General features: G+C 42.8%; 2 protein-coding genes across 2 annotated transcripts in view; both read right to left on the bottom strand.

The window, feature by feature from the left end:
- Positions 1-5,483: 5,483 nt before the first annotated feature.
- LOC134063592 (uncharacterized) lies at positions 5,484-12,551 on the bottom strand. Its single transcript, XM_062519186.1, has 6 exons — positions 12,347-12,551; positions 11,713-11,855; positions 11,339-11,470; positions 10,937-11,179; positions 5,658-5,786; positions 5,484-5,565 (listed from the first exon to the last, which is right to left on the bottom strand). Exons 1-5 carry the CDS (start codon positions 12,549-12,551, stop codon positions 5,685-5,687), a joined length of 825 nt encoding a protein of 274 aa, XP_062375170.1. The 3' UTR covers positions 5,484-5,565; positions 5,658-5,684.
- Positions 12,552-15,491: 2,940 nt separating this feature from the next.
- The window catches only part of peli1b (pellino E3 ubiquitin protein ligase 1b), a 39,302-nt gene continuing 33,184 nt past the window's right edge, over positions 15,492-21,609 (bottom strand). The window contains exons 7-8 of the mRNA XM_062519332.1: positions 18,640-18,970; positions 15,492-18,561 (exon numbers count right to left, since the gene is read on the bottom strand). Of these exons, the coding sequence (XP_062375316.1) occupies positions 18,275-18,561; positions 18,640-18,970 (618 nt within the window). The 3' untranslated portion in view covers positions 15,492-18,274. The remainder of the gene's footprint in view (positions 18,562-18,639; positions 18,971-21,609) is intronic.

Below are 21,609 nucleotides of genomic sequence, written 5' to 3'. Positions count from 1 at the left end.
CAATTCATAATCTACAGAAACACCACAGTTCATATCAGCGTGCTATAACTATCTAGTCGCCTAGCTTGCTATGTGTTTTCAATTGGCTATAATGGGTCAACAAGCTAACAAGCTAACCTTCAATGATAGTCCTGAACACATTTGTTTAGCATATAAACAATAAACCGTATCAAAATAAGCCATTAAAAGTGGTCAAGAAACCTTTATTCACATTTAATATTTCCAGTTACGACCCCCAGAGCCACCGCCATTGATTTGTTTTTTTTGTTACTCCCACCTCTGTGTACAGTGTACAACGTGGTGATCATTTCGCCCGGAGTGAGTGAGTCTTACAAAAGACCTGATAAATCAACTCAGATTCAGTGGATGGGCGGGGGGCGGGGGACATAGCATGATTGACAGGTGACAGTACAACCGAAGTACCAAAGTCCAAAGTCTGAAGTAAAGGCGTTCGAATTAAATGGTGGCGCACGGAATTGCATGAGGCTGAAATTTTAAGTCTCATTCAAAATGAGAACAACAGGGAAATGTAAATGTGATGTATGACTTCAAATTAATTCAACTTCTTATTCAATTGATTTAAAGTTTAATGTAATTCAAAATTCAAATGACATTGATTTAAACTTTAAATTAGATTACATTTAATAATCGTTGATAGATTTAAATTTGATACTTGGTGATATGACTTACATGACATTTTACTTTGTAATTTACTTTATATTTAATTATTGTTACTTTGACCCTTCATACTCTGCGACTTTTATGAGGAAGGGGTTTACGATATTGTGGTAATGGATTGGATTGAAGATCAAAACGTTCAGCCGGGAATGTAAGCGATAGTAAACTGGAGGAAAGGGAAAAGAGTGGTGAGATCAATGTTGCCAGATTGGGTTGACTGATTTCCGCCCAATCACCCCGCCGTCTAAAGCAAAAAACCGCCCGATGACGCTTTTCTCATAGAGAACCATTGAACTCAAAATGTTATTTACCCGCCTACAGCTTATTTTCCCCCGCCGAACGATATAAAAAAAAAAGCTCAATTGGGCGGGCACCCGCCCAATCTGGCAACACTGGGTGAGATCACCTGCAGTGGTGAAGGCGATCAGTGGTAGGTGCTAGATTAGCTAAGTCTTTAGCTTACGGTTATGCTATTTGGTAGACGCCTTTAAATGCCTTTAAAGTGACATACAAATAAAAACAATACAATCATTAATTTAACAGTGAACAATTTAAAAAAGTTGGTCAGACTACAGTCCTAACTATGGGTATTGGTAGAGTCCTAACCTATGGCTTTGTGCGCTTATTGTGTCAACGTTAGCTAACTCACTACGTTAAGTTTAGGACAACTGTAGGATTTCTATAAGATTACTACATAAAAATATCATAGGAATCCTATAATAATGTTATAGTATTACTAGGATTTTTCCGTAAGCCTCATTCAGGCAGGGGTGGGGGATGGGCTGCTCGGTGAGTTAACCCAGTACTTGGGCTGCCAGTAGTTAAGTGACCCAGACAGTGGGTAGAATGCCCCACATCTGTTGGAGATTGAGTTCTAAACCACCAACCCTGTGGCTGGGTTATGATAAATAACCCAGCATGGGCTGACATAACCCAATAAATGGTAAAACTGCCACAACCCAGTAATTGGGTGCTGAAATAACCCAGCATTTTTTAGAGTGTACAAACATACTGTATTCTACTTTGATGCATGGTGTGGCTAATGTATTTTGTTTATTTTTATACATTATAATATAATTAGGGTCAACAGCTAGATCAGCGAGGCAGCTCCACTTTGGGGACACGCATAGCGCATAGCGACACTACAGTTACACTAGCACAGCTGACTGTCCTGTCCAGTCCTGTTTTAGGCTATACAAAACAATTTAAGACCACTTACGCTTACTGTTTTAACCCTTAGATGCATAAGTGGGGTCAAAAATGACCCCAGAGGTTGTTTTCTTGCAGTATCTTCTTAATTTTACATTTCTTTTCATTTAACCTTCCATGTATTCCTCAAATAGGTTGTCTTTGACATGAGGCCATTTGGATTTGTGTCTAATTATTATATTTTTAAAGTAATTTCATGTTTTGTATCAATACCACCGATCCGCATACGTGGGGTCAAAAATGACCCCAAGCATTTTCTATGGAATTTCAAAAGTTAACCCTAGGATCTTTTGATTTTTATCAAGTGTGGCAGTAAGGTATACATTTACTGTTGATTATCACATCTCATGTCAGCAGTCTCACCATCCTGAAGGCTATTTTTACACAACAACATAAATCTAAGTATCATCATATAATGTGGCGGCCAAGCGTTCATAGCGACGTCGCTTTTTGACCCTTCGATGTCCACTCTTCCTATTATTGTGAAGCAGAATTCACCAAGCGATATTTACAGAGGGATTTGTTGATATAGCGTTCTTGGCCTGATTTGTATGACTTTTTATGCCTAAAAATAGGGTGAAAATTCATTTTTTAAGCCAATTGGCAGTATTTTCTGATTTACTGGATAACAAAGGAAGATATTCATAATCACCTCTTTAAATGTTTTTTTATTTGATATATTAACACTACAAAAAAACAATTTTCAACCTGGCTTTTTCCAATGGTCAGATTCTTCGCATCAAAACATATATGCAAATTAGCGCATATTTAATTAGACATGGCCTAATTAGCATATTTAAACATAAATACAGAAAACTTGCAATACGTTTTTTTCTCCTATTTATGTGAGTGTTCAACTGGTAAAGTTTCATGAAGATATATCTAAGTTAAAAAATGTACCCTATTCACCTATGTTGAGATCATTTTAGGATGTTTACCTTTTTTGCCTTTCTAAAAGCTGTTTTGTAATACAATTTTAATAAAAAGTGATACATCATATGTCCAACATGAGATAATAATTTCTTTGACAAATATATAATAAAAATCATCATCTTTAACCAAAATGAAAGACATTATTTGAGTTTAAAGCAAAAAACGCATGCATTCTAATTGGGGTCATTTTTGACCCCACTCATGGAAGAGTGTAGGTATTGGTAGCTATGCATCTAAGGGTTAAAGTAATCAAGAATAATTTAGGCACAATAATATAGCCTTTGCCTATGGTGAAAGTTGCTATTTCATAGAACCATCTTTGGTTCAAAGGTAACCTGATGAAAAGAGGTGTAGTGTGTTCTAACAATATTTCCTGACTTTATAGAGATCAGAGGACCTTTCCCACATAATAGTGAAAAGGGAGTAGGGCCTACTGAGAGGAGTGTACATTTAATATTATGAATATTTTCATAGTGATGTAATTGTGTGGGCTGCTTTGTATGACATTTTAATACCTGTTAGGATTAAACACATGATCTTTCTTGTTGAATACAGTTTTCTGTGAATATCCCGAGAACCATAGGGCATAGGGGCCATGTCAACCCATTCCATAACCACTCATTTAATGTACAGTGGCGTGGGTCTCATTTAGAAATGGCCATTTCATGAATGAAGATCGACGTGTGTGAGAACCTCCCCCTACCCCCCCGCAAGTGCTCCACTGGTTGAGAACCGTGATCTATCATGGCACCACTCTTGGTTTGGGTTTGACGCGTAAACTTGTATATTGAAAAATTATCTGCTTCAGAAAATAGCTATGCTAACACCAAACTACTGAGAAATACAGTTAAGCTAATGTGACCAGATCTCCGAGACCAAAACCGGGGACATAATCCCAAAATGCAGTTTTACTTTCAAACTGATTGAAATGCATACCACTTTTATCTAAAAAAAACAGGGTCACAGGTAGTTTTTCAGTTTTTTCTCAGGGACAAGCAACCAAAACAGGGACATCAGGTCACCCTAAGTTAAGCTAGCTTCGCTACAAGTAGTGAAGGCCTACTGCAGGGCTCTTCAATTAGCGGCCCACGGGCCGGATCCGGCCCCCGAGATACTTTGTAGTGGCCCTTGAAGTGTTGGCTGATGTTATATAAGCAAATCCATATTCGGTAGAGACGCAAATAGCTGGTGGAAAACACAATAATGGAGCGATAGGCTACACTGCGAGTAGCGCCTATAAATAATGTTCTGTGTGGTGCGTTGCCGTTGTAGGCTACTGTGTTACTGGGTATTATTCAAAGACGTTGTGCCTTGCTTCGTTTTTACGCAGCGTCACCAACATGTTGACGTGCGCCAAATCCAAGTTGTTTTCCTTAAAGCATGAAGCATTTCTGGTGCATGAAATCTCACCGGTAGTGTGCCTCTCCAGTCCAAGCATATCCTCGCGAAAACATTCGCCACTCGTGATGTAGCTATTGAGGCAAATAGGAGTCGGTTTAAAAGTTTAACTTTGGTGGCATCAGTTCTGTTTCATGCGCTCACTCGCTCGGAAGTCCTGCAGCCACTGCAGCCTCAGCACGTAATGTTTAGAACGAGTTGAACATAAGTTCCATTTTAGCTTAGTTTCAAGGTAAATTGCCACTACGTTGGAGTATATAAGCTACAAACATTTTAACGGGTTTGACCACGCAATTATTCAGTGTGATCTGTGAAACTAATACACATCCATCGCCTTGATGTCAAGTCCACTGTAAGTAACATTGATTTGTGAACACGTTCATCCAATTTAAATGGTGGGAACGTTAAATGTACACGTATGTTGAGAAGAGTTAAATATGCGACCAATTACGCACATTCATTTCTTTTGAGCACCGTTTGAAACCTGTTTGCACCCATTGGAAATGGTATGGACTTATCAGTTACTGCGCAAAGCTCAGATTCCATTGCTGTTAATGTTATCACAGATTTCATATTAGCCATATTAGCAATGTAGATCTGTCACCTTCCCAATGCCTACCACTGTGGTAGTGGCCTTTGGCAGAAATATTTCCAAAACACAAATACAACAAAGTAACCACCAAAAAAACTAGATTACTATTTTACAAAATGCAACATATTAGCAATATAGATCCAGTGTCACCTTCCCAATGTTGACCTACCACTGTGGTAGTCTGGGACTGTGGCAGAAATATTCCCAAAACACAAATGGAACAAATAACCACCAAAAAACGCTATTATGCTTTTACAAAATGCAACATATTATCAATATAGATCCAGTGTCACCTTCCCAATGTTGGCCAACCACTGTGGTAGGCTGGGCCTGTGGCAGAAATATTCCCAAAACACAAATAAATAACCAACAAAAAAACGATATTATGCATTTACAAAATGCAACATTTGAACACCCATATTGGTGCTGTTGTAGTTTATTGTATCATTTGTACGTGATTACTCATATTTCAAGCGGTATTTCTCCGGCCCCTCAGTTGTGATACTTTTCATGAACTGGCCCCTATTACAAACTAATTGAATAGCCCTGGCCTACTGCATCACTGAGCAGTGTTGGGCTAATTCTAACCCAGTCAGCCCTCCAGTTGCTTGAATAAAAACAATGTTAATGAAGTTAAACATGCTGCCCACATCACATACTGTACCTTTTCATCCTCGAGTTTCTGAATTCTCTTCGCTGAAACCTCTCCTTCAAGAAGTCCCTCAGGCTATCGGCCGCTGACACCGCAGGTGACCCTGCAAAGAGTAAAAGTCTCCTATAAACCGTCACCACAAATGAAAAGTAAAAATGATTTAAATAATTGGCTACAATTATCATCATCACTTACCAATATGAACTTTGATGGTAGGAACAGCTAGCCTGACTCTCGCCAGACCCTTGTAGTTCCGCCATGCTCCACCAGAGGCGTTTCGCTGAGCTCCACACAAGGGTCTGGACGCGAGGGCAATCCAAACCCCTGCCAGTGATCAAAAAATGAGCAACCAATCAGGAGTGCCGAAGCGAGTGTTTGATTCAAATAACAATGGCGGCACGCAGCGAGGAGTCTTGTGCTGACATTGATGCTGCTATTTCAACCGTTTTGTCGAATCTATCGAGTATTCATTCTTTAAAAGATTAACAGAGAATAGTTTTGAAGACATTTATTGGTGGCAAGGATGTTTTTACTCTTCTTCCGACCGGGTTTGGCAAGAGCTTGAAGAAGCCTAGCACGTCATTCAAGATAACAGGCAAGTGGTTTATCAAATCACATGCAAGGATGTTTTACAAGGACCCGCCTTCAGAAATACATCTCCTATCGAGAAGTCCCAGATCCTTGTGTGAAGCAGACAGCGAACTACAGGATCTGGCGAAAGTCAGGTTAAGGAACAGCCTGATGTTAGCCCAAATCTCAATACCTTGATGTGCGACACGAAGCTGCGATGGCCAACGGTCAACGAATGTCGGAAATGACTAAATGTGACTGAGCACATGCCAATGGCCCTACAACAGGGTCACGTTTAATCAAATCGAGGGTTCAATTAAAGGAAAGTATACATTCTCACTTATTGAGCGCACGTTATACAAATTGTGGTCACGTTTAAGTAGATCGTGCACACAATATCCTACAACCGTGTTCACTTTGTGCTCTCATTTTGCAAAGTCATTCCCTCTTTAAATAAATAGTGTGCTCATTTTACAATGCTTTAAATGAGAGCACACTATCGTAAAACGACAACACAATGTAGTAAATTGTGCGCACTATTTATAAAAACGAGAGAACGATTTAATAAAACGACTGCACAATTTAGTAAAACAAGCACACAATTCAGCAAAGTGAGCGCACACTGTAATAAAACGAGCCCACATTCTCTACGCATGCAAAACATTTTGCCGTGACCCCTCCAGGGATCCGTAGTAAATAGCTGAGTTTACATGATTATATTTATTTCTTTTTCATTCCCTTTTTGGTCTACTGGAAAGTGAATGCATTATGAAAGACTTTTATTTTTGTTATAGTCATCTCCTTGGTGACGGGTTTGTTTGTCGTACTTGTAGAGACTTCACTTGAATGAATGAACAAATTTGATTAGACACCTTTCTGAATAACGCTCTTCTGAAAATAATAGTCTTTACTCTAATTCTTTCCTTGACAAATTCTGCTACCTTTCTACCTTTCTAATTCTACTAGCTACCTTTTTCCCTCTACATCTTTTTTCCTATCTCTTGGATACCTTTTTGATATTTCCCCGTGAACTTCGCTGCAGTGAGTTGAGATCAAAGATCCTAGAGCGCTCCACTCTAGAATCTTTGGTTGAGATACTCCACTAGCACTCTGCTAGCGAGTGATTAGCACCTATAGAAATAAACACTAGAAGTTGCGTTGAGCCTCTTAGACAGTAAAAGAAATGGACAAACAGACTCCGTTGTTCTCAATGGGAGGGGACTGAAAAAAATCTGTTTATTTCCCATCGTTCGTGCGCAGACTTTGTGACGTTAGCCATCCTATAACTTGCTGTAACTAGATGGGTCACACTGGTCACTACATGGCTTTTTCATTTATCTTGCTAATGACTTTTGAGTCATGGTTTTCGTGCAGGCTGGACTGAGCTTATCCAAACATTACGGGAAATCTCCCTACTGTGCGAAGTCGAACGTTAGCTTCCCTCCAACCTACTTGCTAACTATACTTTACCAGAAACCAACGTTATACGAGGAAGATGTGAATTAGTTGTGCCTTCTATACCCTCTATAGAAAATACAGAAGCTACAACGGCGACACAGGACACATGTTACATGAAGTTATGGGATTTAAAAAAAATCTTAAGTCTATGGCCGTCCTATGGGGATTAGCCATTTTCACGTGATGTCAGCAGCTGGGTATCAGTTCGTCCGGTAGCAGTAATATGCAGTCATAATGTCATTTAACTTTACTCTCAAATTAAGGCAGCTACGAGAGCAATGATTGCAAACGATAACTGAACATAATGTTAGTCCTAACGTTAGGAGACCTCTGCTATACATAGCAGCAACTTCAGCTAACTAACATGTCAGCACCGAAGAATATCAAGTTGGTTTGATATTGGATATTTGGATATTCAAGACCGTTCCTTATTTTTAATATCTGTCGAATATCCAATATCAAACCAACTTGATCTTCGGTGAAGGTAGCTGAAGTTGCTGCTTTATATTAAGAATTAGGCTACTGACTTTACTCTCAAATCAAGGCAGCTACGTGACGGCAATGATAGCCAACGATAACAAGGAAAATGAAGATAATAAATACACATGAAATATTAATCTTACCTCAAGAACTGTAACCTTATCACCATAGCTTTTGCTTACGCCGGATGTACTGATACCCAGCAAAGCTTCAAAGCGGAAAGTGTCGAATTAGCCAAGGGTTGATAACCAGCTCCATCCGTATTTCTACTCCCGGGAATTTGCCTGTCCCCTTGCTTGGAATGCGTCGATACCAAGGGGGCAGCGAACGTTCGGAGAGTGTAGAAAGTATGGCGGCCGCCATGCTAAAAAGTAGACCTAGCTAGCTGGCCATTCCATTGAATCCTATGGGGCGTAAGCGCCACTTTTGACATCAAATAACGTTACAGCTGAAGCGTTTTAAGCCTTTATATGAACATTTTCTATTGTCGGAGTGCATACTACATTGTAAAATTGGCGTCATAATCTCGTAACTGTTTTATCGGCAGAGTAATAAACTTTTTCCAAAATCAATGCTAACCTGGTAATGCGCATGTGTCCATAGAGAGTAAAGCGTCGCCATAGGTCAGACTCGGTCAGACTACGTGCCTACGTCACATATACGACACCTGAGCCTGCGCAGGAGACCTATGATGGAAATAGTAGACCAAAAAAACCCGTTAAAATTTGCTTCCTCGGTCTCTGCTGACGTCTACGTGATAGCTCTGTCCATATCTTTTACTGTCTATGGTCGATACGGCCGCCATCTTGGTACAGGGGTTCAGTGAGTCATTTGCATAGAGGTCATTTGACTAAGCCTGCGAAGGAAAGATGCCAGACTTTTGCACCGCATACGGCTGTTCAAACCAAGGCGGCAGGAATATTCCTGCAGGCTCTGAGGAGAGAGGGCTTGTTCCATGTCCAAGATCCTTGCTTTGCAGCTCCCATTTTTGGGATTTTGATCGAACAGGACAGACTGTAAGACTTCGACAGAGTGCATTATGGGGCTACGATGATTAGCATGCTAGACTCACTGCTATTAATTAAAAACCAGTCGGATATTTACTTTTACTTTATTGTTTTCTTTTAGTACTGTAAGGATATTATATTTATTATGTTATAGATTACAATAGAAGTTATTTATGAATATATTGAATTGTGCTTGTGCATTTTCGATGAATGTAAGAAAGCCAGTCGAAAACGTAGTGCATCATTCGTGTGATCTGCTCAGCAAATTTGTGGCAAATCAATGATTACCTCGCTGTACAAAATGTTCGCCATGGCTACCACTCATATAAATAAACAGTTTATGGCTACCACTAAGGGCGTACTCACACTAGAAACAGTCAGAAAATGTCAAATAATGTCTGATACAGTTCATACAATCGTACCGTACGGATTAGCCTATGTTGATATGGTGTTAAGCGAGAAACTATTACGAAAGAGCTGATAAATCGACTCAGATTCAGTGGAGGGGAGGCGGGGGACAGAGCATGATTGACAGATGACAGTACAACCTAAACACCAAAGTCCAAAGTAAAAGCGTTCAAATTAAATGGTGGAGCACAGAATTGTGTTGATGCTGAAATATCAAGTCTCATTCAAAATGAGAACAGGGAAATGTAAATGTGATGTATGACTTCAAATTAATTCAACTTCTTATTCAATTAATTTCAAGTTTACAGTTTTTTACGATTGTTTACACACTAAAATATTTTTTTTCACACAATTAGCAAAATTTTACTCCAAGGAGCAAAACACCTCCACAGATTTGCACAACATTACACACAATGTCTGCTTCACCCTTTTTGCAAAACATTACACACAGTGATTTGTAAAACTCTACACACATTTCCACACCTTAGACACAGATAAGGATTGTGAGGTTACTTCCTTGTCATTACAAAGCCCCGGATTGCCAATGACTACACTAATGAACGAATTGGATCATCACATCCACCAGGTGTGTAAGCACACATGAGCAAAATTGAAAACGCATCACTCAGGTGCGCTATACAGTCTTGTTGCTTTTGCAGTAGTTGCTCTTCAGAGTCAAAGTGTATGTAGCCTACTTTATGCAGTAGTTTTTGTTTGTCTACAGATTTTATTTGTTCAATTGATTTCATTGTTGGTTAATTACTGTAACTGATTATGGTTAGAAATACTGTAAGTAGGCTATTGAAAGAAATACTTGAAATATTCAGTCTACAGCAGTCTTCAGTGTTGTACAGTGCAAGTGCAAGTTTATAGACCTATTTATATACACTTTCCCTATGTCGAACTAATCATGAAGAATGTTGTGGGTTTGTCACTATTTTTTGGACATCTAAATGATCCCTTAGATAACAATGTCTGGGCAAAAATATAGCACATGCTATTTCCTCATTTTTCTTTTTACAAATGCGTTTTGCATTTATCACTGCAGTGTGAAACTGGCTGCAATAGTGTCTGATCATTGAGGACTGTGTTTGTTAAATGACAACTAATAGCATTTTTACAAATATGTGTATATGTTTTGACTGAAGTGTGTATGTTTTGACTGAAGTGTGTTTGTTTTGACTGAAGTGTGTTTGTTTTGACTGAAGTGTTTCATTTTGCAAATAATCTAGGAATTATGCAAAATGAGTGTGGCGTTTGGATGCCTGTGCTTAAATTTTGTTAAAAAGAACTCGGTTTGAAAAATTGTGTGTAAGCAATTGGAAAAAACTGTAACGTAATTCAAAATTCAAATGACATTGATTTAAACTTCAAATTAGATTACATTTAATAATCGTTGATAGATTTAAATTTGATACTTGGTGATATACATGACATTTTACTTTTACAATTGAATTAACTTTTTATTTCATTTCTGTTACTTTGACCTTTCATACTATTACCAGTCAATGGGACAGCAACAACAACAACTGTCTCTCTGCCTACTCTCACCTGCTCCATGCCTCTACTGAAGCCCACCTGACTCAGGTGGTTGGCAAGGTACGAGCGTGGGGACAAGGAGCAGAAGATTGGCACATTGTCGCCCCTCTGTATGGCAGTATGCAAGTCCACGGCATGGGCTAGGATGAGTAGCTTGAGGGCTTCTATGACACCGAAATCGTCTTCTCCGCCTTGAAAGAGCTGCTCACACACACTCCTGCAACCTTCGACCTCAGGGAAGGCTGCCGTCGCATGCTGTAGAGACGTGAACATTAATACAGAATCTCAGCAAACCGAATGTGTGCCTTGCAATACTGACTCCTATGGAAAAATAAAATGTTAACCAAGATTAACATATTGCTACAGGCAACCCAATATCTAACCACTGCAACAGTATACAAATAATATTCGTACCCAATTCTGGAGAAGGCACAGATAGCATTTCAGCAGACCCACAGAATTTTCGATTCCACTTGTGTGTTTGCATATGTCAGGGAACAGCCAGCCTTTAATCAGACCATACTGAGACTCGAGCTGTTCAGAGATCTAGGAAAATGGGAAAATTCAAGTGAAATGTTTGATACTATGATAGAAACAAATTACTGTGGTTAACAGTGAATCACATTTTCTCATCACTTTCTCCACTTGAAAATTAATAGATCCCACAGCTTTTCAAAAAAAAAAAAACATAGTTGAATTTCTTGGGAGACGCTGCAGTCCATTCTGTATGAGACCATGGTAACTCTCCCAACAATGTGTACAGCCTAGGGTAGAGGAAATGGGCATACCAATAGATGCTCTTCTGCTGCAGCCAGCAAGGAAGCTTGGTGGTGTGCATCAGTGCCTGGTACAGGGAGGCTTGCAGGGCCCAGTAGTTGTCTCCTTTGACCCGCCGGAGGTATCCAAAGCTCTGGGAGAGCACAGCGTAGCCCTGGAGAGTAGCCCACACAGAGAAACAGAGTGAATGAGGATTAATGGCAAGCTTCAGGGTAGAGGTCTGCACTGCCGCAGGACAGGAGTCCCGAGCAGACCTCTGCTGCATATGGTACAGATGCAGGCAGGAGTGGGATAAAAAATGGCACATTATTGTGGGATCGGGACAGCATGTTGCAAGAGTGGGCGGGAGCAGGACTGAAGAATCTGTCCCCGCAGACCTCTCTCATTAAACTAGTGAACAGTGAAAATCCAAGCGTAACATATAAAACAGACTTTTCTAATGATGATGCTCTTGGTGGTCTGCCCTTTCGATTCACTCTCACTGTAAACTGAAATGTCCACGGGCGGCCCAAAGCTGTATTGGTCCTGTTCTGGAACTGTATTGGAGTCACAAACTTTTACTAACAATGTAATGTGAAGAGACTTTTACTAACATGTAAATGGCAAGAAAATATATCAATACAGCAATCATTTAAGATCATTTACCGGTCCTTTCCATGAGACCTTGCATCTCCAACACATTCTCAATCACCACCTCACCATGATAGAGATCCTCCTCACTGTAGGGAGAGGTTGAATGCCCCTTTGGAACCTCATTCACCACCACCTCAGCCGAGGGATTCTGAACCAGCCGGTTCTTCAGCTTTACAGCTGGTATGGTAATGTGGCCCAGGGACTCTGGCCTCTCCATTAACACCACGACCCATTTGATAACCTGTGCAGGGGGTAAACTCTTTGCCTCCAAGCGTAGCTCTCACACAGTCAGTCAGAGTAGCTTTTACCATGTAAAAATGGCATATATTGGAAGAGCGGCATTGTATCCAATGTGTCTGGCTGAATCATGTGCAAGAGAACCATTTAGGCTTGCAACAAGCTGATGAAGCTCAGAAAGTGCCATCAGCAGCGTTGTCTTACGGACCTTGAGAGAACAGCCCAAGGACTCAAACCGTGTGAACAGCTTTGCAAAGGGAACACTCTTTGACTGCACATCCAGTTGGCTCTTGAGCACCGTGGCTGCCACCTTGCTATCAATGACAGTGCCAGTACACTCTCTCAGTTATGATGGTCATCGCCTGACTCTTGATCAGGGTTGACGTGTCCTGACTCTCAAACAGAGTTGACATGTCCTGGTTTTCCATGAGGGTTGACTGGCTCTCCAGCTTCTTGATAAGGATCAGGGTAGAAGCATTGTGGCATCTGCCAGTACTTTTGATACCAGCTCTGCAGCCGCCTCCTGTTGTTTCAAGAATGTGCTTCTGTCCACAGCAGAGAGTGTATTCTCGTGCACACGGGTGGGAACCGTGGTTGCATGAGGCACAGTGAATGAAACACCCTTTCTAGTCACCTTTGTTAAGGTATTGAGATGCCAGAATCTCAGTGGCGTTGGTGAAAACTTCCGACACCAGCCCTGCAGCAGCTACCTCCTGTTGATATCGGAGTATACTCTTGTCCACAGCAGAAGCTGCATCCACATGGACGTTGGTGACAACTGTGGATGCACTAGGCTTCACCTGTTGCAAGATCTCTAGTGGCAGGTCTGGTTTTGACTGGCTAGTGCCCTCGTCCTTGGTGAACAATGAGTCAGAACCGCAAAGTAGGATGCTGTGATAAATATAGAAAAATAGGTTTTGGATACAATTGCAGGTATAACAGCTGATCCTTGATTTTTATCCTCATCTACGTCTTTTAAGTGCTGACTGATGGCCATACAAGTAGAACATCACAGGCATAAAATTGTTCTCTGTCTTACCTATCTGCACTGGTAGTGCCCGGTGTCACGGAGCCACCCTCCAATATTTCAATAGAGGTCTGCTGGCTGTGAATGCCCTCATGTCGTACCCACTGCTCCTCCTCCTGACTGTCCCCAGGATTTGCACGGCAGCAACAGCTCACCGTGTTCCCAGTGTCCTGGGACCTGGCTGGGGGGCTCAGCTCAGATGTTCAGGCAGGAAACAGAGCCCTTAATGGCCTCCATAATGTGGACCTGTGTAAATGGGAGAGATCAAAAATGGGTTAATTATGAGATGCAAGTGCAGTATACAGCAAGTTTATAAACTAAATTTGACCTCTCAGCTGTTTCCCTCCAATGAAACAAATACACCAATGCAAGGTGGTTGAGAATGAACAAATGCTAGTTGAAATGCTAAAAGAAAGAAAGATCCTTGAAAATTAGCTGACACTTGACAGAAAATTAAGAAGACACAGCACATGAAGTGTTGGCTACATTAGACTAACAGATAGTCTTCAGATTTTTTAGGATAACAAATGAATGTAGGCCTACACTAGTGTAGGCTAATGTAGGCTAGCCAGCTTTGTAGGCTTCTGCAGCTTTTCTAACCCAAACTGAGAGAAACTAGTTAGACACCCACGATACACACGAAAAAACAAATTCGGGAGTGAAGAAAACAAAGCTAAAACCCGTGAAACAAAATAGTTTTGCACAATTTCTTCCTTGAATTGCCACTCTGTAATTTAATTGTGTCCAATTTTGCAATGTGGTGTAGCCTTAATTTGTAAAATGTTGAGACAACTGGTGATAGCAAATCCAAAAAGTGGTTGTCAATGCCAAATTGTGTCCTCAATGTGATCCCCAAGTGCGAATATGTCTTCCGAACCAAAATCTGCCCGTTGAATACTCATAGCATGAATGGTTCTTACTTGGGACAAATTCACTGCATGCGCTGACTGCCGAACGTAGCGTTCTGCTGATCTCACCACTTTTGACGGTGCCCTCAGAGGAGATCAGCCAGCCCTCCTCTACTTTGCAAATGTAGAAGGTAACTATGGGTAACTCTCATCAAACGAGGATGGGAACGCATCCATTACTAAGCTGGTGCGACACACTTGACAGAGCACTTTTTTTATGGGTGTTACCATAGATATAGGCTATGGGTTACGTTACAGACGATGATAGCATACGAATAACTCCTAAAATGCGATCGGTTCCTTAGGTCATTTAGACCTTCCCTGACGAAATTTAATCGAAATCCATCCATAACTTTCTGGCCACCTCTGTAACAGATAACCACAGAAGTAGCCTACCATAGAAATGGGACCATACGCTGCCTCCCTGTGGATTACACACGACATTGCACAATGGAATAAACCAGGCTCTTCTGAGGGCTCTGCGAAGTCTGAAACATGTTTCTGACATGACTGAGAGTTGGAGGTGCTGCACATGCTGATGAATGTAATCAAAAACTGGAATGTGTGTGTCAAGGCTGAATGTACGACTACATTAAACCAGCCACCTGCAACAACCTGTGTGTCGTTACTAAGAGGGGGTCTGTAGACATGGTGGAATGGATATTTGTTTGAATAACAATGGCATCATTACTGGTGATGAATATGAATGAATGAGCCAAGACACAGTCAGGCATGTTGTCTTTTAAAAAGAACCTTGATAATCATAATGTTTCAGAGTAGTAGGCCTAGCATGCAAAATTTAGATTAGCATGCTTTCAGAAGAATGTTTGCTTTTAAAGGTGGTGCGGCTAACCCTGTAATAGGCAATGTAAATATCCTTGGAGACCGTTATAATTTTACTATCTGCCCCCACAACCCCAGCATAAATTTCACTTCTCCTCCACACCTAGCAGAATGGCACACAAGACACACAAAATGCACAGAATCATTTTAAAAACTTTATTGTTTAAAGTTGGTACAAAAAGAACAGGTAAAATCAAAAACATTCTCAGCTTTTTTTGCTGTGAAGCATTGGAAAATTCCAGAGCGAAGGTCAGGCAGGCTTTGGGAGGTGGGGGACAAGAGTCAGGTGGGGGGGGGGGGGGATACAGAAAAACACTGTGCTGCTGTAAAGGGGGGGGGGGGGGGGGTCATGCATTCAGGCCAGCCTTTAGAAGAGAGAGGGACAAATACAACAGTCAGGAGGACATAGAAAATAAAGCCCTTGGCGCACAGGTTTCTTCCAAGAGAAACACGCGGTGCTTTGAACAGGTCAGCTTGAACACGTTTAATACTGGATCAAAGGACAGAGAGCACACAGTGAGACACAACATGAACATGGTGATGTGGTGGGGACGTGGAGAGAGGAGTAGACCTTTACTTTAATTCCAGTTGCGCCACCGAGACCTCCTCAGATGGCCTTGACAAATACAGCTCTGTGTGTGTGTGTGGTGTGAGGGGGGGGGGGGGGGCATGTTGAGCACAGGCTGGTGGGGGGGATGCTGCGCTGGAGTTTCTGCCTCACATTCAGTACTGCGGCCAAACCCACCTTGTGGGACCAACCCCATATAGTCAACACGCACACACAAGTTAGTCCACAGAGGGGTGGGAAGGCATGTACACGCATACAAAACACGTGTATGGAGTGTGTCCAGACGTTACACACACAGACACGCAATACGTTGTCTACATTAATGTTCGGCGTGTGTTGATCTCTTCACATACTTTCAGCGCTGAGTGTGTTTGTGCAAAGGACACCCATTTGTCTACTTCCCACATAAATAGACATCATGTGCACGCACACTATGTGCGGAGAACACAGTCATAAGACTCACTACACATCCATGTGTACAGGGTGTAAGTCCACAAACACACTTGTGTGCACAAACTCAATCACTCAGACTACATTCAGGAGCAAATATTTAGGTTTCATTTTCTTTTTAAAAGGGGTCTTTGAGTTTTAATGCAGATTAGCATTAAGGCCCATTTCACTTCTTCCAAATGGCATGTCTCGCAAGCAATGCCAACAACAGAAACTAGAAACAAGTCATCAGTTCAGGCAACACGTCAGGTCTTGTGATAAGGACAGTTGACCCAAGCACTTCTCTATGCACTTTTGAGCATATATGACCAGAGGGGGAAGGGCCATTCACTAGCAGGTCTATTGTCATTTATCATGCTTTGAGTTGTGGCCCTCTAAGTAATGACCATAGCTGAGCAGAGAACAAAGTTCCTGCTTTTACAATGGTGAAGAGCTGAGAATCTCTGTAAGGGAGAGGTGGAATTCTGGCGAGAGAGAGAGAGGGGTTACAATTCCTCACTGGTCACCCCAGCAGGGGCAGAACGGTGGTGGGGGTGAGAAACCTGGAAGTCAGGGCCTGAGAGTGACCAGAATTTAAGGCCACATAACACATACACACAGACAGACACACACACACACATAAATACATACATACACACACACACACACAAACACACACACCCATTCGGGACACAACCAGTAAAGACAGGGCTGAATGTTTCGGTCTGTGCTTAAAGGGAAAGCAGACTGAAGAGAAGGCTTCTGGGGCTTTTGAGGGACTAACTGTGGGCAACAAATCCCCCCACAGTCTGACGTCCGTGTGAAACCCTGATTCTATTGCTTGCTTTAGTATGGGAAAGAAATGCCATGGTAATGCATCAGATACAGTATTTTAGTACACGCAAACACACACGTGTTACAAATGTCAGAGAGAGAGAGACACTACTGAACTCGACAGAGAAAAACAAACAAACAACTTTTGATAAGTATTCATCAGCTACAAGAGAATGTTGAAAATATATACTCTGATAAGACCCAAAACAGGAATCCAACAAAAAGGCAGAAAATAAAGAAAACAAACAAAAAAAATATTAAAGGTGAAATGAAACCATAAAAGAGGAACATGGAACTAAAACTCCCCAAGACACGCTAATAACTGATTATATCTGATAAACATTTATACAGCTGTTTTAAATAAAAACGTTACCAAGTATTTCATTTTTAGGCATATTCAGTAAATGAGGAAAAAACATCAACAACAGCTTTCTACAAAAGGAGCTACAAGTAGAGTTTTCTGTGTGTGTGTGTGAGAGAGTCTGCTGAACACACAAGAGTCATAGACGATACAGATATTCAATCACTTAAGATCAAAACGGCCCCTCACGGCCTGTTAGTAAATGAACACTGTTTACAAATCAATCCAGCAAGGCATCGGTTGCTGGATGGGACATCATATATTTTTTTTTATAAGGTTATTTTTTTGTCATTTTCTGTGTGTATTTAGTTGAAAATATACTCTTTGTTTTTCATTCTGGATAAGAAAAAAGCACTAGAAAGGTCACTTAAAAACGAGAGAGCAAATTCTTTTTCAAAAGGAGAGAGTTGAGTACGACCGAAGTCGGACTGAGTCTTGCTTAAATCTCACCCACCGACCAAAAAACGTCTGCCGCGTCCGCAACGATGGACGAGCAGTAGTAGTTTTTTTTTTTCAAATACAAAATAAAAAAAGGAGACACTAGCTTATACTGTACACGTAATTATAAGCATAGTTTAACCAGGGATCCCTTGAAAGAGGGAGGGAAGATCAGAAGAGAAACAGAGCAAGAGAAGGGAGAAAAATGCATAGTGTGAGAGAGAGAGAGATAGATTAAGATAAAGAGAGAGAGATAAAGAGAGAGAGTTTCAATGGAAGTTGGAGCGTCGGGGCCCTAATCCACTGGGCCCTGGAATATGAGTCTGATGTAGCCCTGCTCGCCGCACAGCTGCTGGGCGCAGAAGGGGCAGGCGGCGTGGAAGGTGTGTGTGCCGTGGGGCAGCGGGATCTGGCTCCAGAAGGCCACCGTCTTCTCCGAGCACACGTGGCCGCAGGGCGCGAAGGCGTGCGTGGGCGGCGCCGCGTCCAGGTAGAAGCCCGGCTCGCAGCCCAGCCAGAGCGGCACGTAGGGGCCCCGCGCACGGCACATGGGGCACTCGCGCTCGCGCCCCTCCAGACCCCCTCCTCCTCCACCTCCGCCTCCGCCACCACCACCACCCATGCCGCCTCCTCCTCCTCCTCCTCCACCACCCATGCCACCTCCTCCCATATCTCCCATGCCGGCCATCCCGCCCATGCGGCCCCTCTCGTCGTGGTTGCCCCAGTTGTGGTAGCCGTGCACGTGGCCGCAGTGCAGGTAGACCCAGGGCTGCTTCTCGTCCACCACGTCCTTGCGGCGCATGCTGGGGAAGGCCAGCGTGTTGAAGCCCACGGGGCACTGCGGGCGCGCCGCGTTCAGCTCCTGGCGCAGCGCCTCCAGGTGCTTGACGGTGGGCGTGCGCGACAGGCCCTCGGCCGTGCGCCACAGCAGCGTGGCGCCGCACAGGTCGATCAGCGAGCCGTCCACCAGCTCCTGGGTCTCGTTGTCCACCTGAGACGGGGAGGAGAGAGGAGAGGGAAGAGAGGGGATTTAATTACTTAAGAGAGTACGCTGAGGGTATTCTCAAATGTAAAGAAAATAACTATTCAAGAGGAATTGTAAATGTAACAATAACAGTGAAAAACAGTGCTGGGCGTAGAATTTCAAATTCCATTTGTGAAGCAACAATGTAATGATAGGGCTGAAGCCAAGAGCCAAGAAAGGGAATAATGGCATTGAAAAGCACTAACAGACTGCAGTTCCTCATTTTGCCCGGTAGATGGCAGTGTGGCACAAACATTCTAATTCTTATATTGCTTCCGATAAACAGGGGGCTAAAAATGACTTTCAGAATGTCCAAAGGAAGGAAGAAACAGGGAACACTCAGGACAACTGGGTATGTTTTGGTATCTTGGTAACACATCCTGATATCTTGGTAACAAAATGTCAGATTGAGGCATAGCTGGCTCTAAACTGACGAGAAACAACCTAGATACAGCTTTTCTATTAATGGCACTTTGGACGACTCCTCAGCCAGCTCATTCTCTTGGTGACCTCTTCACCTGTTGTCACTATGGTGGACTGTGTGTTTGTGTGTGTTTATGGAGAACCTCCCTGGAGAAGTCCCTTCAGTATCAGAGACACGGTGACTCGGATACTCCGTGTGTGTGCATTAGCAGGGCTTGCTAGCGTAGCGAGCTCAGGGCCTTGTCAGATTTATGAGGGGAGCGGTGGGCCAGCCACTCTCAATCGGAGCCACTGTTCTCATAGGCACCACTGCTGGGATTCATTTGGGTTGTGTGTGATTAAACAATGGCACCTTTCAGCACTAATGTGCAGGATAAATGAACAAAGCCTGGGTGCTTGTGCTTGTGTGTGTGTGTGCGTGTGTGTGTGTGAGAGAGAGAGAGGGGGGAGACAGAGAGAGAGACAGACACTGTGTGTGTGTGTGTGTGTGTGTGTGTGGTCTTATTGCAATAGCACACACCTCTAGAAATATGGCTGAACCGTGGCCTGCAGTGAAGAGGGGTGAGCGTGTATGCAAACAACAGTAAGGCAGTGTGTGTGTGTGTGTGTGTGTGTGTGTGTGTGTGTGTGTGTGTGTGTGTGTGTGTGTGAGTATGCTTGTGTGAGTGTGTGTGTGTGTGTCTCAATCCTGATGTCAGCATCACATGCTGCCCACACACAGGACAGGACAATCCCAACATTCACACCGACACAAAGCCAGCCAATAATCTCCTCTCCGGACGGCCACAAGAGATATTACTCACACACACACACACACACACACACACACACACACTAGCGAGAGCAGCGCTCAGAAACATGGCTGCTGCTGCTGCTGCCGTGCCTAATCATTTCTCACACACACGTTTCAAGACCGCTCTTCACACTCCCCACGCCCTCATACACAAACATCTGTCAGACTCTCAATACTGGCCGTGCCAACAGTAAACATTTAGGGGCACATAGAGATTGCCCCTCATTGTATCTAAGTAAGCGTGTCTATGTCTATATGTGTACGTGTGTGTGTGTGTGTGTGTGTGTGTAAGCACATTTGTCTGCGCTGGTTAGTGCACACACACACACAAGATTTAAGTGCGCACAGGAGGAGGGAGCGTGGCGTTTAATTACTGCAGGGGCATTCATTAATCAGAAAGAGGCTGTTCTTTTCAGACACCGCGAGAGTGCATTTACACACACACACACACACACACACACATACACACACACACACTCACAGATTGCAGCAGCTTGGTGTGTACACTCGCAGAGCTAGGGGGGAGAAGGCCACGTGAGTAGGACTGAGGAGAGCAGGACAAAGGGCCCCACCGGCTGCAGCCTATGTGTGTGTGTGTGTGTGTGTGTGTGTGTGTGTGAGAGGGGGGGGGGGTCTGCATCAAATGAGGGTATAATTGTACACAAGTTTTAGGCTTTAGTGTGTTAGTTGTGTATATAAAACTACATTGTTTGGACGTTAACATGAATGCGTAGATTTTTCATGAACGTGTTTGTGTATGTGTATTTTGATAAACTATGCGAGTGTAACTGCTTGTATTATCATTGTGTGTGTGTGTGTGTGTGTGTGTGTGTGTGTGTGTGTGTAGGGCAGGCTGACCTCGTCCATGAAGGACGCAGCAGCTGTAGGAGAGGCTTGAAAACTGCTGCTAGCTCTTTCCCACTGCTCAGCACTCATGTGTCACTCATCCAGAACCATGAGCACACGCACGCAAGCACACACACACACACACACACACACACACACACACACACAGAGCTGCTGAGTGTCTCCCCACTCTTTCAGCTGCAAGTTAACAGCCAGGAATCTGCTAGGCAAGGTGATGGAATGATCTCAAGTGTGTGTGTGTGTGTAAGTAAGAGAATGTGTGTGTCCATTTAGTAGGCTTAAAGAGACTAAATAAATTTCGCAATGGTGAGTAAATGACGGCTAAACCTTCTCTGCCCCTGTCGACATTGCTTTCGCTCCATTTCCACCGAAGCCTGCCTGTGCCTTTTCTTTTTTCTTTTTTTTTTTTTTTTACAGCCGTCGCCGCCTCCAATCATCAAATGGGGACTTAATTACGCCACGGCTGCTTACTGCGGAGATAGCGACGCGGCAGATAAACCGGTAATCAGTATAGTGCAGTGCA

Source organism: Sardina pilchardus, chromosome 18 (assembly GCF_963854185.1).
Source record: "Sardina pilchardus chromosome 18, fSarPil1.1, whole genome shotgun sequence".
NCBI classification, from domain to species: domain Eukaryota; kingdom Metazoa; phylum Chordata; class Actinopteri; order Clupeiformes; family Clupeidae; genus Sardina; species Sardina pilchardus.
This window is presented reverse-complemented; position numbering and strand designations above follow the sequence as displayed.

Bases quoted from the DNA above. Each gene is read 5' to 3' on its own strand.
- LOC134063592 (XM_062519186.1), bottom strand. From the start codon at position 12,551: ATGGAGAGGCCAGAGTCCCTGGGCCACATTACCATACCAGCTGTAAAG. The intron at 11,471-11,712 runs GTATGCCCATTT...CCATTTTCCTAG, and splicing joins CAGCAGAAGAGCATCTATTG to ATCTCTGAACAGCTCGAGTC. The intron at 11,180-11,338 runs GTACGAATATTA...ACGTCTCTACAG, and splicing joins TGTGCCTTCTCCAGAATTGG to CATGCGACGGCAGCCTTCCC.